This window comes from Myxine glutinosa, chromosome 6 (genome assembly GCF_964187855.1).
Source record: "Myxine glutinosa chromosome 6, kmMyxGlut1.1, whole genome shotgun sequence".
NCBI lineage: Eukaryota > Metazoa > Chordata > Myxini > Myxiniformes > Myxinidae > Myxine > Myxine glutinosa.
Window position 1 is genome coordinate 147,037,824 of NC_136266.1, and position 17,375 is coordinate 147,055,198.

General features: G+C 47.9%; 1 protein-coding gene and 1 non-coding gene across 2 annotated transcripts in view; one reads left to right on the top strand and one right to left on the bottom strand.

Moving 5' to 3' along the window:
- The window catches only part of TSFM (Ts translation elongation factor, mitochondrial), a 37,035-nt gene extending 34,206 nt beyond the window's left edge, over nt 1–2,829 (bottom strand). Inside the window, exon 1 of the mRNA XM_078780712.1 lies at nt 2,723–2,829. Coding sequence (XP_078636838.1) covers nt 2,723–2,743 — 21 coding nt within the window. The 5' untranslated portion in view covers nt 2,744–2,829. The remainder of the gene's footprint in view (nt 1–2,722) is intronic.
- A 3,772-nt stretch (nt 2,830–6,601) lies between these two features.
- Nucleotides 6,602–6,673, top strand: TRNAQ-CUG (transfer RNA glutamine (anticodon CUG)). The gene has a single exon. It is a non-coding gene; the product is annotated as a tRNA-Gln (tRNA).
- The last annotated feature ends 10,702 nt before the right edge of the window (nt 6,674–17,375 follow it).

Genomic DNA, 17,375 nt, shown 5'->3' on the forward strand with positions numbered 1-17,375 from the left:
GGTTCGAACCCCGACATCATCATAGCAAAAAAAAAAAAATGTTACGTGCTTTAAAAGGATAGAACACGGACAAATAACCATAGGTTACCAATAATAGCACACATCTATATTATTATAATCTATATTATAACAGGCGTAGGTGATCCGTCTGTCCGGGGGTGTGGCTTACTCCGTTTAGAGAGTAGCTCCACCATTCTTGGAGAGGCTTCATGTAAACAAATATCCACCATTTTATTAACTCGAATAGCTTTGAGGCCTGTTTAGTTAGGCCCGTGCTGTCACTCTCTCTCTCTCACACAGGTTTATTTCAACTCAAATTCGATATATCATTTCATTTTTAACAGTCGCTAACATAGTTTTAGACTCGGTTGAAAAATAACGGGAAGAAAATCCGATGAAAGTTTCCGTTTATAGAACGAAATGAATTCTCAAAGGCCTGTTGAGTCACCCTCAGTCACCCTCAAATTTAATTTTTATCGATGGTTTTAGACTCGGTGGCAGAAATAATTGAGCACATTCACGCACACACGGGAAATGCAGTTATATTTTTTTAAATCGCGCCATGATGATACACGAAAATACACCGCCTAAAATAACAGTCGGGGAAAATGTCGACATATATTAAAAATTCGCTTTTTCTTTTCCGTTAAGATATATTACTTTTACTTTTGATGACAGTCGTCACAAAAACGTCAACAATGATGCGACATATATTTATTCGTTCTTATTTCATTCAACATTATTATCCAGAAGTAAAGGTTCACGTGTTCATTTCACGTGTGAAAAAACAAACTCCATTTCATGTGTAATTCATGTTTGAAAAATATATAAATTAACAGATGGGAAATTGCTGAGAGATATTTCTTCGTTTTATTTTATTAGTTACGAGCAAAAGTACCCGCGTTCAGTGTGTGAAATTGGGGCATATAGTTACCAGCCATTTGGGCTGGTAACTTTTGAGAGTTACCAGCCCGAAGAAAAAGTTACCAGCCCGAAGAACTGAGATGAAAATAAGGACTCAAATTGGTGCATTTTAGGAGTGTTCAGGAATAACCATTTCATGGGAGGGGGAGGGAGGGGGGAGGGGGGAGGGGGGTGGGGGAGGGGGAGGGGTGAGGGGGGAGGGGGAGGGGGAGGGGAGGGGGAGGGGGGAGGGGGGAGGGGGGAGGAGGGAGGAGGGGGGAGGAGGGGGGAGGGGGGGATGAGGGGGATGAGGGGAGGGAGGGGGAGGGGAGGGGGGAGGGGGGGGAGGGGAGGGGAGGGGAGGGGAGGGGGGAGGGGGAGGGAGGGGGAATGAGGGGAGGGGGAGGGGGATGAGGGGGAGGGGGGGAGGGGGGATGAGGGGGAGGGGTGAGGGGGAGGGGATGAGGGGGAGGGGGGAGGGGGAGGGGGAGGGGGAGGGGAGGGGGAGGGGAATGGGGGAGGGGGAGGGGGAGGGGGATGGGGAGGGGGAGGGGGATGGGGGAGGGGGAGGGGGAGGGGGAGGAGGGGGGAGGGGGTAGGGGAGGGGAGGGGGTAGGGGGAGGGGAGGAGGGGGGAGGAGGGGAGGTGGGGGAGGAGGGGGGGAGGTGGGGGGAGGAGGGGGAGGAGGGGGAGGTGGGGGGAGGAGGGGGGGAGGTGGGGGGAGGTGGGGGGAGGAGGGGGGAGGTGGGGGGAGGAGGGGGGGAGGTGGGGGGAGGAGGGGGGGAGGTGGGGGGAGGAGGGGGAGGTGGGGGAGGAGGGGAGGAGGAGGAGGGGAGGGGAGGAGGGGGGAGGAGGGGGGAGGAGGGGAGGAGGGGGGAGGAGGGAGGAGGAGGGGAGGAGGAGGGGAGGGGGATGGGGGGAGGGGAGGGGGATGGGGGAGGGGAGGGGAATGGGGGAGGGGAGGGGGATGGGGGAGGGGAGGGGGATGGGGGAGGGGAGGGGGATGGGGGGAGGGGAGGAGGGAGGTGTGAGGAGGAAGGTGGGAGGAGGGGAGGAGGGAGGTGGGAGGATGGGAGGTGGGGAGGAGGGGAGGAGGGAGGAGGGAGGAGGGGGGAGGAGGGGGAGGAGGGATGAGGGAGGTGGGAGGAGGGGTGAGGGGGAGGGGGAGGGGGAGGAGGGGGGAGGGGAGGAGGGGGAGGGGAGGAGGGGGGAGGGAGGAGGGGAGGAGGGAGGTGGGAGGGGAGGAGGGGGAGGAGGGAAGGGCACGTACACTTTCAACATGTATATACATGTGGTATGTGGGATATATACATGTACCGCGGGACACGTGTGTGTGTGTGTGTGTTGTGTGTGTGTGTGTGTGTGTGTGTGTGTGTGTGTGTGTGTGTGTGTCTGTGTGTGTGTGTGTGTGTGTGTGTGTTGTGTGTGTGTGTGTACGCACATGCATTCACATGTTATCAGAAGTAAATACATTGTGTAGATGACATCATTTGTGCATCTGATAAATTGCCAGTAACCATTTTGTGAAACTGAATGTGCAGGTGCAGGTGCAGCATCTAACTCAATGTCGAAATGTCACACACGTCCATGCCCGTGGATTCCCACGGGTGACCCACTAGTTATATTATAATGCGGCCAGGAGACTCGTATTATTGGAATCAAGACAGTCGGTTTTGAAGTTGTCCCTGGCGAAGGACGATAATTATACTCCACAATTCGTTCCACAAAACTCGGATGAGTTTACGTCCAATCCCTTACAACTGATTCAAATTTAAAATGATAACTGTGCAACATGTTATTGTAGATTTTTATACCTTACCAGACTACGGAAAAACCCCATCGCACAGTGTCAGTGATCGTGGCTGAGGACCCAGACCGGACTGTCCACGGCTCGCCTAACTGTCCGTCTCTCTTTTACATGTCATCATTACTTATTCGGACTGTCCACGGCTCGCCTAACTGTCCGTCTCTCTTTTACATGTCATCATTACTTATTCATGGTTGTGTTTGCCATATATTTTAAAATAATAGTAGATTTTGCTCTATAGTCAAAAAACACCAACGGCACTGTAACACACATATTAATACAGTGCTACTAACAATTATTCTCTCCATACACCGCCCAACAACTCTGCCGCACCTACGCATTGAATCTGATATGGTTAGCCCTATAATTCAGGAGCACACATTTATACGTACGTTTGACTGTTAAATGAAGGACTTACCTGTTTATTAGATACAATACTCGTGTGCAAATCAAAGAGAGGAGCAAAGCGCCCTTTATATAACGAAGGGGCCCGTTGTACCAAATTATTTTAATTCGTCTTCACCGTCTTATAGTTGTAGCATACCTGCCTGCCGGACCCAGGGGGGAAGAGGAGGGGTAGTGGTCTTTTGGGTCCTCCCCAAGTCACATAAAATAATTTGAAATATGTCCGGGAGCGGCCAGGGGGAATCACATCACGTTATTCTTTGTATTACTGACAATAATTATTGTTCTTAATTACCTCCGCCTGTCCGCCAGCAAAGGTGGATGGAAGTTATGTTTTCACCTCTGTCTGTCTGTCTGTGAACAAAATATCTCAAAAAGTTGTGGACGGATTCGGACGAAATTTGGAATAGATATAGCGTATGTGCCAAGGACGAAATGATTCGATTTTGGTGAAGATCCGGTTTCGGATCCGGCTACTAGAATTTTTAAGTGATTCTTCACCATTGGGATGATAGGGCCAAAAACGATACATATCAGGATATCTCAAAAAGTTGTGGACGGATTTGGACGAAACTTGGTGGAGAGATTGTATGTGTGACAAGGACTAATCGATTCGGTTTTGGTGAAGATCTGATTATGGTTTCGGATATGATAATTATTTAATTTTAGAAGTGATTCTTCACCATTGGGAGATGCGGCCAAAAACGATATATAGCAGGATATCTCAAAAAGTTGTGGACGGATTTGGACGAAACTTGGTGGACAGGTTGGGTGTGTGACAAGGACTAAACGATTCGATTTTGGCTGAAGATCTGGTTATGGTTTCGGATATGATAATTATTTAATTTTAGAAGTGATTCTTCACCATTGGGAGATGCGGCCAAAAACGATATATAGCAGGATATCTCAAAAAGTTGTGGACAGATTTGGACGAAACTTGGTGGACAGGTTGGGTGTGTGACAAAGACTAAACGATTCGATTTTGGCTGAAGATCTGGTTATGGTTTCGGATATGATAATTATTTAATTTTAGAAGTGATTCTTCACCATTGGGAGATGCGGCCAAAAACGATATATAGCAGGATATCTCAAAAAGTTGTGGACGGATTTGGACGAAACTTGGTGGACAGGTTGGGTGTGTGACAAAGACTAAACGATTCGATTTTGGCTGAAGATCTGGTTATGGTTTCGGATACGAGAATTATTAAATTTTATAAGTGAGCCTTCACCATTGGGAGATCGGGTGAAAAGCGACGTATATTTAAAATGATAAAATAATGATAAAATATCATTTAAACGATAAAAAGCGACAACATGATATTTAAACATGATATTTAAACATGATAATAACATGAACTTTTCTAGAGCATTACAATTGGTTCCTCCTGAGAACACAAGGGTAGTACAGCATGCACACAAGATTTTTTGAATGGCCCTTATTTTCTATTATTCGACATTTTCTAAAACCTATGGAATGTGCCTTATTTTCTATACTGTACTTTGCCACATGGCACATATGCCCTTATATAAAGGGGCCTTTTCTATGCCCTGGGCATTTTACCCAAGAATATAAATCGAGGGAGCGCTTTGCATTTCACTTTGATAGTGACGTAAAAGTCCAAAAAATCCGAGTAAAACAGTCCAAAAATAGTTGAACTCGAATATAGTTGGCTTCCCAATTGAGTGACTCAATATAGTTGGCTTCCCAATTGAGTGACTCAATATAGTTGGCTTCCCAATTGAGTGACTCAATATAGTTGGCTTCCCAATTGAGTGACTCAATATAGTTGGCTTCCCAATTGAGTGACTCAATATAGTTGGCTTCCCAATTGAGTGACTCAATATAGTTGGCTTCCCAATTGAGTGACTCAATATAGTTGGCTTCCCAATTGAGTGACTCAATATAGTTGGCTTCCCAATTGAGTGACTCAATATAGTTGGCTTCCCAATTGAGTGACTCAATATAGTTGGCTTCCCGATTGAGTGACTCAATATAGTTGGCTTCCCAATTGAGTGACTCAATATAGTTGGCTTCCCAATTGAGTGACTCAATATAGTTGGCTTCCCAATTGAGTGACTCAATATAGTTGGCTTCCCAATTGAGTGACTCAATATAGTTGGCTTCCCAATTGAGTGACTCAATATAGTTGGCTTCCCAATTGAGTGACTCAATATAGTTGGCTTCCCAGTTGAGTGACTCAATATAGTTGGCTTTCCAATTGAGTGACTCAATATAGTTGGCTTCCCAATTGAGTGACTCAATATAGTTGGCTTCCCAATTGAGTGACTCAATATAGTTGGCTTCCCAATTGAGTGACTCAATATAGTTGGCTTCCCAATTGAGTGACTCAAACAAGTTGGCTTCCCAATTGAGTGACTCAATATAGTTGGCTTCCCAATTGAGTGACTCAATATAGTTGGCTTCCCAATTGAGTGACTCAATATAGTTGGCTTCCCAATTGAGTGACTCAATATAGTTGGCTTCCCAATTGAGTGACTCAATATAGTTGGCTTTCCAATTGAGTGACTCAATATAGTTGGCTTCCCAATTGAGTGACTCAATATAGTTGGCTTCCCAATTGAGTGACTCAATATAGTTGGCTTCCCAATTGAGTGACTCAATATAGTTGGCTTCCCAATTGAGTGACTCAATATAGTTGGCTTCCCAATTGAGTGACTCAATATAGTTGGCTTCCCAATTGAGTGACTCAATATAGTTGGCTTCCCAATTGAGTGACTCAATATAGTTGGCTTCCCAATTGAGTGACTCAATATAGTTGGCTTCCCAATTGAGTGACTCAATATAGTTGGCTTCCCAATTGAGTGACTCAATATAGTTGGCTTCCCAATTGAGTGACTCAATATAGTTGGCTTCCCAATTGAGTGACTCAATATAGTTGGCTTCCCAATTGAGTGACTCAATATAGTTGGCTTCCCAATTGAGTGACTCAATATAGTTGGCTTCCCAATTGAGTGACTCAATATAGTTGGCTTCCCAATTGAGTGACTCAATATAGTTGGCTTCCCAATTGAGTGACTCAATATAGTTGGCTTCCCAATTGAGTGACTCAATATAGTTGGCTTCCCAATTGAGTGACTCAATATAGTTGGCTTCCCAATTGAGTGACTCAATATAGTTGACAAGCTGCTTGCTTAATGGAACACCCCCAGCTATATCATCGTAAACAACACAACCTACAAGCAACGTTGGCACGTTTTAAACGTCGCTGCAAGCTTTAGCGACGTTGTGTGTGAGCTGGGAAAATATATGAGCAAGCCCAATCAGTATTTGCCGTATTACCGTTGCTGTCATAAAATACATTTGAAACGACACAAAGAATTGTAATCGCAAGGTTTTGAACGAAAGTGCTGGCTCGAATGAACGGATGACATGTTTTAGCACGCGGACTCTTCTTCTTTATTGTCTTTACGGCCATACGGAAGAGATGTTTCTTGTAGGTCCAAAAGAACAATCCTTCTTAAGGCGGTTCCATGGTGTAATGGTTAGCACTCTGGACTCTGAATCCAGCGATCCGAGTTCAAATCTCGGTGGAACCTCATTTTTTTTTAGAGACCTTTTGGAGAACCAAGGCTAAATCGATCAAATAATAAATGTTAATAATAGTTTTAGTCCTTAATTTGTTATTGCACTTTATAAAAATGCCGCTGAAGTTATTCGTTTGTAACAACTAATGGGCTCGTTTGGTCCATTGGTCTTCACGGTCTTCCCGCCTTCTTTGTGTGTCAGCGCAGCTTCACGGAGCAGCGCCGATGCAACCGAATTGTGCAAATATGTACAAAGTGCGAGTATAAAATAAAAGCCGCATGTGACCTTATCTCGCTGTCCCCCGCAATGCGGTCTTGAAGGCGCCGAGGGAGGATCAAATGGCAGGGTCCTTCTCCAGGTGGTTCCAATCCCTGCAGCATACCTGCCTGCTGTATTGCTTGAGCATGAGCTTGCTTTTCACCAAATCCAGATGTGCTTCGGTCAGGGCGGGAGGGGAGGGCATTGAACTAGAAATAAGACTGGAAACATTATCACATGTAGCTACTCTCCACTATTGTACTGATTCATTGTTGTGCTTTTGATTTTGTCTTTATTCTCCATCATCTGGTTTTTCATCCTTTATTCTCCATTCTCCATCATCTGGAGCCTGGTGTTGGCTTAGCAGCTAGGGTGCCAGCTTACGATAACCTAGGATCCTGGGTTCGAATCCCGGTCAATCACTGAATTAACACCAGGGGGGGTTGACTCAGCCTGTTGCATCCTTCCGAGGTCGGCAAATTGAGCACCAGTTCACTGGTAATTCCCTGCTTATCGTAAAAGGTGACAAAAAGGGTTGGTGGCAGGAAGGGTTCCATCCGGACCATAAAACATTGCTTCAAAGAGGGGACCAAAAAAAAATCAACAACAACCATGGTCCCTGAAAAAGGCCAACCCCTGCTTTGTGGGGAAAAATGGCCTCCAAAAGTGTTTTTTTAGGGGGCTTTTTTCTCCATCATCTGGTAGGGGTAAAATGGTGAAGGCAGGAGAGTTGGCGAGGAAGGGGGCAAGAGGTAAAGAAGAGTGAAAGAGGATCAGTTTATTGGGATAGGTAAGGTGGGGGCGGGGGGAGGTGGATGAAACATGTATGGAACACACACTCCCACGTGCAGGTGAGGGGAGGAGGGACGAAATATGCTTATTTTTTGTGTAAGCTTAGGCCTAAAGGTAAATGGTCCTGGTAATAGTATGGATAAGCAATTGTTTCGTCCATTGAGAGGTGTGTCCACCTTTGCTATGATTTATAGCACATGATGGCGTATCATGCACGGGTCGTGGAACACACGACAACATGCGTGGCTCTTTCATCGCAGCATTTCATGACTGTATCGATGACGTGTTGCAACCACATCTGACTCCCGTGGTCAGACATTTTAGAAGAACCTTTCAATGGGAGCAGAAAAACCAGACATTTTTCTCCACATAATGGCTCTTCACGAAAAATATAGTGAGAAAGGGAAAGAAGAAGAGGAGGAGGAGGACCGACGAGACGTTCAAGGGTTTGATTAACAAAGAATCTTGGTCTGAAAGCATTGAACTCATTAGGATACCACGTGACCTCTGATGGACCACATCTTGAAAAACCTCCTTATGATGCAGGGAGACCACTGCACCAACGGTCTTACGTTCCCAGGGCCTGAGGCAAGCATGAAGGAAAGTTTATTGTTAAAAAAATTAAAAATCACTTTAAAATCTTAGATATGCTCCATATATTGAGGTGGCGGCAGTTTTCTGTCTGGAAATTTCTCTTTCTGCCCATTGGTTGGACAGCTGCCCTGACTCCACCCACAACGACGTCATTCGTCGGAACGCTGACTCCACCCACCGGCATTTTGACTTTCGTAGCTCAGGCCGAACACATTCATAATCACTACGTCCAACATTTACATTGCTAAGCATAAACCTCCGGGAGCATGCGAGACAGTGTTTTGTTGCCTATACACCGCCAAAATGGGACCACGGTTCCCTGTTAATGATGTTGAATCGAGGAGGTTGGTGATGGTTTGGTGAAGGCGTTTTTAACCGCCGTTCATCTATCGATGTTTAATGTGCCGCACACGCTGTGCTCACCATGGAAATGTAAAAGTCACTCGAGCAGAATGTACATATCTTGGTTGGTTAGCTCGACCACCACTCCACATGAAGCACTTCTCAAGAAGACTTCCTCTTGTAGCCTGATGTGGTTTTGGGTAAAGATTTATTTTTTAGGAAAGCTCCATATTTTTTTTATTCTCCTTATTTTTTTAGGAAAGCTCCAAAGATTTTCTCCAATTGAGTCACTCGGTTTCCATTACTTGTGCAACTGCCTTGAGTTGAGCAAAGTTCCTAAAAGTGAAGAAGAGTTGATGAATAACTCGAGTGGGGTGAATGAATCACGTTATGCAAAAAGAGGAAAAATAAATAAAACAATAAAATATCAAACATTGTTTTGTGACGTTTCTTCCCATCACTCGTGTTTGAACAAGGAGAAACCGGATTGGCTGGTTTCACGGCTTCGGACCTAATTGTGATGTTTGGCACAACTTTTCAAAAAGAAATAAATTCTTCCTCCTTTGTTCCAACAAAAGAACATGGAGGTGTTTGTTTTAAACTTTTTAAGTGATGTACAAAAAGCACTCGGTACATGATTTACAAAAGTCAGCTACAAATTAACGATGAACATCGAGAAGTGCCTCCACGAGCCTCGACTTTGTATTCAAATAGCCTCATGTTGATAACAATGAACAAACAAAATGTTACTTGTGTGTAAAAGAAGTAAGTTTACAAAACACGGATTTTGAATGGTTGTTGTGAACTCTGCGGTGATTTATTGTGTTGTGTACAAGAAGCATGTTTGCCAAGTTTGAATTGTTAACTGTTTTATTTATTTAATGGTATCCTGTGCTGTTTCAGCCATTGCCTCTGCTGTTTCTGGATTGTCTGTCTTGCCCCTGGTTATGACCTCACCCCTTCGAGGTCTGCCTCAGGGTACTGCATACCGACTCCAGACTAGGTCCTCGTTTGAATGCATGGTAGGTCAATGCATTGGGGTCGCCTCGTGTCGTGTAAAGTAAGGCGTGATTGAACGGTCATCATCGGAATTCTGGCACCGATATAAAATACCCGTCAACCCCCCCCCCCCCCCCCCCCCCCAAAAAAAAACAAGAACAATAAATCTCGTCGGTACTCGATATTAATTAATTAATTAATTATCATGGTACAAACCAAAAGACAAGTTCAACGGGAGAACAAGCCGATATCCCTATGTATTGCGTAATAGATGGATCGATTGCGTAATCAAAATCTATATTATAATAGGCGAAGGTGATTCTGTCCGTCTGTCCGGGGGTGTGGCTTAGTCCGTTTGCAGAGTAGCTCCAGCCATTCTTGGAGAGGCTTCATGTAAACAAATATCCACCATTTTATGACCTTGAATGGCTTTGAGGCCTGTTTAGTTAGGCCCATGCTGTCTTTCTCTCTCACACAGGTTTATTTCAATTCTAATTCGATATATCATTTCGTTTTTAACAGTCGTTAACATAGTTTTAGACTCGGTTGAAAAAAAACGGGAAGACAATCCCAAGAAAGTTTCCGTTTATAGAACGAAATGATTTCTCAAAGGCCTGTAAAGTGTAAACTAAAGCCCATTCATTGAGTCACCCTCACGATTTTATCTCGAATTCACCATCTGATTTAATTTTTATCGATGGTTTTAGACTCGGTGTCAGAAATAATTGAGAACATTAACACACACGCGGGAAATTGCCGAGATATATTTATAAAAATCGCGCCATGATACACGAAAATACACCGCCTAAAATAACATTCGGGGAAAATGTCGACATATATTTAAAATTCGCTTTTTCTTTTCCGTTAAGATATATTACTTTTACCTTTTATGAGAGTCGGCACAGAAACGTCAACAATGATGCCGACATATATTTATTCGTTCTTATTTCATTCAACATTATTATCCGAGAGTAAAATATGTTTCAAGAAATTACCGAGATATTTTTTCGTTTTTTTTTTATTAGTTATGTGCGCATACACTTTAAATAGGTTTATTTGAAATCTTTAATTTTCACATTTGTCATTTGATAATTACGAGACACTTCCTCTTGAGGATAGTGACAATTCATGTGTTGCGTGGAAACTTCCATTTCCAAAATGAATGCGACGGTCGATGAAGAACGCAGACTTGAACAGGATGTAGCAAGAAAACGAATGAGACGGGCGAACGAGTCCGTCGACGAACGTCAATGCAGACTTGAACAGGATGTAGCAAGAACCGCACGAGACGGGAGAACCGCACAGAATGCTGCTGCAACAACGATGAGGAGGGTTGGAGAGGAGCTAGGGGTTGGACAGCGAGGTGCTAGGGGTTGGAGAGTGAGGAGCGAGGTGTTGGAGAGTGAGGAGCGAGGTGTTGGAGAGCGAGGAGCGAGGGGATAGGAGTTGGAGCGTGAGGGGTGATTGGAGCTGAGAGTGAGGGCCGATTGGAGCGGAGGAGTGTGAGGACGTATTGGAGAGGAGTGCGAGGAGGTATTGGAGAGTGCGAGGAGGTATTGGAGAGGAGTGCGAGGAGGTATTGGAGAGGAGTGCGAGGAGGTATTGGAGAGGAGTGCGAGGAGGTATTGGAGAGGAGTGCGAGGAGGTATTGGAGAGGAGTGCGAGGAGGTATTGGAGAGGAGTGCGAGGAGGTATTGGAGAGGAGTGCGAGGAGGTATTGGAGAGGAGTGCGAGGAGGTATTGGAGAGGAGTGCGAGGACGTATTGGAGAGGAGTGCGAGGAGGTATTGGAGATGAGTGCGAGGAGGTATTGGAGGAGTGCGAGGAGGTATTGGAGAGGAGTGCGAGGAGGTATTGGAGAGGAGTGCGAGGAGGTATTGGAGAGGAGTGCGAGGAGGTATTGGAGAGGAGTGCGAGGAGGTATTGGAGAGGAGTGCGAGGAGGTATTGGAGAGGAGTGCGAGGAGGTATTGGAGAGGAGTGCGAGGAGGTATTGGAGAGGAGTGCGAGGAGGTATTGGAGAGGAGTGCGAGGAGGTATTGGAGAGGAGTGCGAGGAGGTATTGGAGAGGAGTGCGAGGAGGTATTGGAGAGGAGTGCGAGGAGGTATTGGAGAGGAGTGCGAGGAGGTATTGGAGAGGAGTGCGAGGAGGTATTGGAGAGGAGTGCGAGGAGGTATTGGAGAGGAGTGCGAGGAGGTATTGGAGAGGAGTGCGAGGAGGTATTGGAGAGGAGTGCGAGGAGGTATTGGAGAGGAGTGCGAGGAGGTATTGGAGAGGAGTGCGAGGAGGTATTGGAGAGGAGTGCGAGGAGGTATTGGAGAGGAGTGCGAGGAGGTATTGGAGAGGAGTGCGAGGGATTGGAGAGGAGTGTGAGGGATTTGAGAGGAGTGTGAGGGGTTGGAGAGGAGTGTGAGGAGGTGTTGGAGAGGAGCGATTGAGGAGGTGTTGGAGAGGAGCGATTGGAGAGGCGAGTGAGGAGCGATTGGAGAGGCGAGTGAGGAGCGATTGGAGAGGCGAGTGAGGAGCGATTGGAGAGGCGAGTGAGGAGCGATTGGAGAGGCGAGTGAGGAGCGATTGGAGAGGCGAGTGAGGAGCGATTGGAGAGGCGAGTGAGGAGCGATTGGAGAGGCGAGTGAGGAGCGATTGGAGGCGAGTGAGGAGCGATTGGAGGCGAGTGAGGAGCGATTGGAGAGGCGAGTGAGGAGCGATTGGAGAGGCGAGTGAGGAGCGATTGGAGAGGCGAGTGAGGAGCGATTGGAGAGGCGAGTGAGGAGCGATTGGAGAGGCGAGTGAGGAGCGATTGGAGAGGCGAGTGAGGAGCGATTGGAGAGGCGAGTGAGGAGCGATTGGAGAGGCGAGTGAGGAGCGATTGGAGAGGCGAGTGAGGAGCGATTGGAGAGGCGAGTGAGGAGCGATTGGAGAGGCGAGTGAGGAGCGATTTGAGAGGAGAGTGAGGAATGATTGGAGGGGAGTATGAGGCATTGGAGAGGAGTGTGAGGGGTTGGAGAGGAGTGTGAGGGGTTGGAGAGGAGTGTGAGGGGTTGGAGAGGAGTGTGAGGGGTTGGAGAGGAGTGTGAGGGGTTGGAGAGGAGTGTGAGGGGTTGGAGAGGAGTGTGAGGGGTTGGAGAGGAGTGTGAGGGGTTGGAGAGGAGTGTGAGGAGTTATTGGAGAGGACTGTGAGGGGTTGGAGAGGAGTGTGAGGAGGTATTGGAGAGGACTGAGGTATTGGAGAGGAGTGTGAGGGATTGGAGAGGAGTGTGAGGGATTGGAGAGGAGTGTGAGGGATTGGAGAGGAGTGTGAGGGATTGGAGAGGTGTGTGAGGGATTGGAGAGGTGTGTGAGGGATTGGAGAGGTGTGAGGAGGTGTTGGAGGGGGGGGAGCGAGGGGTTGGAGAGTGAGGAGCGATTGGAGAGGAGAGTGAGGCGCGATTGGAGAGGCGAGTGAGGAGCGATTGGAGAGGCGAGTGAGGAGCGATTGGAGAGGCGAGTGAGGAGCGATTGGAGAGGAGAGTGAGGCGCGATTGGAGAGGCATGAGTGGAGGGGAGTATGAGGAATTGAGAGGAGTGCGGAGGAATTGAGAGGAGTGCGAGGGAATTGAGAGGAGTGCGAGGGATTTGAGATGAGTGCGAGGGATTTGAGAGGAGTGCGAGGGATTTGAGAGGAGTGCGAGGGATTGGAGAGGAGTGCGAGGGATTGGAGAGGAGTGCGAGGGATTGGAGAGGAGTGCGAGGGATTGGAGAGGAGTGCGAGGGATTGGAGAGGAGTGCGAGGGATTGGAGAGGAGTGCGAGGGATTGGAGAGGAGTGCGAGGGATTGGAGAGGAGTGCGAGGGATTGGAGAGGAGTGCGAGGGATTGGAGAGGAGTGCGAGGGGTTGGAGAGGAGTGCGAGGGGTTGGAGAGGAGTGCGAGGGGTTGGAGAGGAGTGCGAGGGGTTGGAGAGGAGTGCGAGGGGTTGGAGAGGAGTGCGAGGGGTTGGAGAGGAGTGCGAGGGGTTGGAGAGGAGTGCGAGGGGTTGGAGAGGAGTGCGAGGGGTTGGAGAGGAGTGCGAGGGGTTGGAGAGGAGTGCGAGGGGTTGGAGAGGAGTGCGAGGGGTTGGAGAGGAGTGCGAGGGGTTGGAGAGGAGTGCAAGGGGTTGGAGAGGAGTGCGAGGGGTTGGAGAGGAGTGCGAGGGGTTGGAGAGGAGTGCGAGGGGTTGGAGAGGAGTGCGAGGGGTTGGAGAGGAGTGCGAGGGGTTGGAGAGGAGTGCGAGGGGTTGGAGAGGAGTGCGAGGGGTTGGAGAGGAGTGCGAGGGGTTGGAGAGGAGTGCGAGGGGTTGGAGAGGAGTGCGAGGGGTTGGAGAGGAGTGCGAGGGGTTGGAGAGGAGTGCGAGGGGTTGGAGAGGAGTGCGAGGGGTTGGAGAGGAGTGCGAGGGGTTGGAGAGGAGTGCGAGGGGTTGGAGAGGAGTGCGAGGGGTTGGAGAGGAGTGCGAGGAGGTTTTGGAGAGGAGTGCGAGGAGGTTTTGGAGAGGAGTGCGAGGAGGTTTTGGAGAGGAGTGCGAGGAGGTTTTGGAGAGGAGTGCGAGGAGGTATTGGAGAGGAGTGCGAGGAGGTATTGGAGAGGAGTGCGAGGAGGTATTGGAGAGGAGTGTGAGGAGGTATTGGAGAGGAGTGTGAGGAGGTATTGGAGAGGAGTGTGAGGAGGTATTGGAGAGGAGTGTGAGGAGGTATTGGAGAGGAGTGTGAGGAGGTATTGGAGAGGAGTGTGAGGAGGTATTGGAGAGGAGTGTGAGGAGGTATTGGAGAGGAGTGTGAGGAGGTATTGGAGAGGAGTGTGAGGAGGTATTGGAGAGGAGTGTGAGGAGGTATTGGAGAGGAGTGTGAGGAGGTATTGGAGAGTGTGAGGGATGGGAGAGGAGTGTGAGGGATGGGAGAGGAGTGTGAGGGATTGGAGAGGAGTGTGAGGGATTGGAGAGGAGTGTGAGGGATTGGAGAGGAGTGTGAGGGGTTGGAGAGGAGTGTGAGGGGTTGGAGAGGAGTGTGAGGGGTTGGAGAGGAGTGTGAGGGGTTGGAGAGGAGTGTGAGGGGTTGGAGAGGAGTGTGAGGGGTTGGAGAGGAGTGTGAGGGGTTGGAGAGGAGTGTGGGGGGTTGGCGAGGAGTGTGAGGGGTTGGCGAGGAGTGTGAGGGGTTGGCGAGGAGTGTGAGGGGTTGGCGAGGAGTGTGAGGGGTTGGCGAGGAGTGTGAGGGGTTGACGAGGAGTGTGAGGGGTTGACGAGGAGTGTGAGGTATTGGAGTGTGAGGAGGTATTGGAGAGGAGTGTGAGGGGGTATTGGAGAGGAGTGTGAGGAGGTATTGGAGAGGAGTGTGAGGAGGTATTGGAGAGGAGTGTGAGGAGGTATTGGAGAGGAGTGTGAGGAGGTATTGGAGAGGAGTGTGAGGAGGTATTGGAGAGGAGTGTGAGGAGGTATTGGAGAGGAGTGTGAGGAGGTATTGGAGAGGAGTGTGAGGAGGTATTGGAGAGGAGTGTGAGGAGGTATTGGAGAGGAGTGTGAGGAGGTATTGGAGAGGAGTGTGAGGAGGTATTGGAGAGGAGTGTGAGGAGGTATTGGAGAGGAGTGTGAGGAGGTATTGGAGAGGAGTGTGAGGAGGTATTGGAGAGGAGTGTGAGGAGGTATTGGAGAGGAGTGTGAGGAGGTATTGGAGAGGAGTGTGAGGAGGTATTGGAGAGGAGTGTGAGGAGGTATTGGAGAGTGAGGGATGGGAGAGGAGTGTGAGGGATTGGAGAGGAGTGTGAGGGATTGGAGAGGAGTGTGAGGGATTGGAGAGGAGTGTGAGGGGTTGGAGAGGAGTGTGAGGGGTTGGAGAGGAGTGTGAGGGGTTGGAGAGGAGTGTGAGGGGTTGGAGAGGAGTGTGAGGGGTTGGAGAGGAGTGTGAGGGGTTGGAGAGGAGTGTGAGGGGTTGGAGAGGAGTGTGAGGGGTTGGAGAGGAGTGTGAGGGGTTGGAGAGGAGTGTGGGGGGTTGGCGAGGAGTGTGAGGGGTTGGCGAGGAGTGTGAGGGGTTGGCGAGGAGTGTGAGGGGTTGGCGAGGAGTGTGAGGGGTTGGCGAGGAGTGTGAGGGGTTGACGAGGAGTGTGAGGGGTTGACGAGGAGTGTGAGGTATTGGAGTGTGAGGAGGTATTGGAGAGGAGTGTGAGGGGGTATTGGAGAGGAGTGTGAGGAGGTATTGGAGAGGAGTGTGAGGAGGTATTGGAGAGGAGTGTGAGGAGTGGCATTGGAGAGGCATGAGGGTGGAGAGGAGTGAGGGGTCACATATTATGTGAAATAAATAAAGTGTGTTCATTACACCATTTTAACCTGGTGCCATAATAAGCCTGGTGTTGGGCTAGCGGCTAGGGTGCCAGCTTAGGATCCAAGGATCCTGGGTTCGAATCCCGGTCGATTGCTGAATTAACGCCAGGGGGGTTGACTCAGCCTGTCATCCTTCCAAGGTCGGCTAATTGAGTACCAGTTCACTGGTAATTCCCTGCTTGTCGTAAAAAGGCGACAAAAAGGGTTGGCGTCAGGAAGGGCATCCGGCCGTAAAACATTGCTTCAAAAAGGGGACCAAAAAACAACAACCACGGTCCCCGAAAAAGGCCAACCCCCGCTTTGCGGGGAAAAATGGCCTCTAAAGGTTTTTTTTTTGGTTTTTTTTTTACACCATTTTAACCATTTTGTAAAATTTAATGTGCAGCAGGTAAATCAAGATGTCCAAATGTCACACACGTCCATACCCGTGGGATTCCCACGGGTGACCCCACTAGTAAGTAAATAATGATCATAAATTATTTAATTTCTTAATTGCCGAATAACACCTAAATCAAATCCACCCACTGCTTTATCCGAATCTAACTTTTTGAAAATTAATTAATTGAAAAATTAAATAATTAATCGATTGATTGATGAAACGATAAATCAAAAATAGCCTTTACAGCCAAATCACTTGGTCACTGTCGTGTCCAAATATCAGCTTCCTCGCTCAAAAGGTGCCTGAGATATTGCCCAGATGAGAGAAAAAAAAGGAATTAATAAATCAATAATAATTAAGTAATTAATCAATAAATTGATTAATTTTAAAAAATAAAAAAGGGTTCTGCCATCTGATTTTGATCCATTCTCACTGAAAGATGCCGTGCCATGAGGATCATCATCATCTGTCTTATTATTAAACACACACTCCCCCCCCCCCCCCCCCATCCACCCCCTCCAGCACTTGTGAAAAACTGCTCACAATGGCTAAAACAATTGTTCACAGATAAAAACAAATTACAATCTTACCCTGAACTTTCAAAAAAAAAAAAAAAAAAAAAAAAAAAGCAAAGAAGAATGTGGTTTTGATTAGTTGTTTCACCAAAAAGACAAGTTATTTACTTCAGTAAAAAAAACATTCACTTTGTTACAGTAAATGATTACATCAAATACCATTGCTATGACCTAGACTCAAGAGGAACAACCAGAATGTTTTGAAAGTGGAGCAGGGGATCACCCCCACTTCACTTATTGAGCAATCGGTTGTTGCGCAGTCGTAGAAAATACTACAGTATACTTTAAAATGATTGCGAAGCAGGTCTATTTGTCTCCATTAGTCCATTTGAACAATGTGGTGGGACAAGGGAACGGGGGCTTTCCTCACCACCCTTGGTGTACCACACATGTGTGAGGATCATGTTATGTTCTAAAGTTTGTATTATTTAAATAAAGAGGAAAATATGAT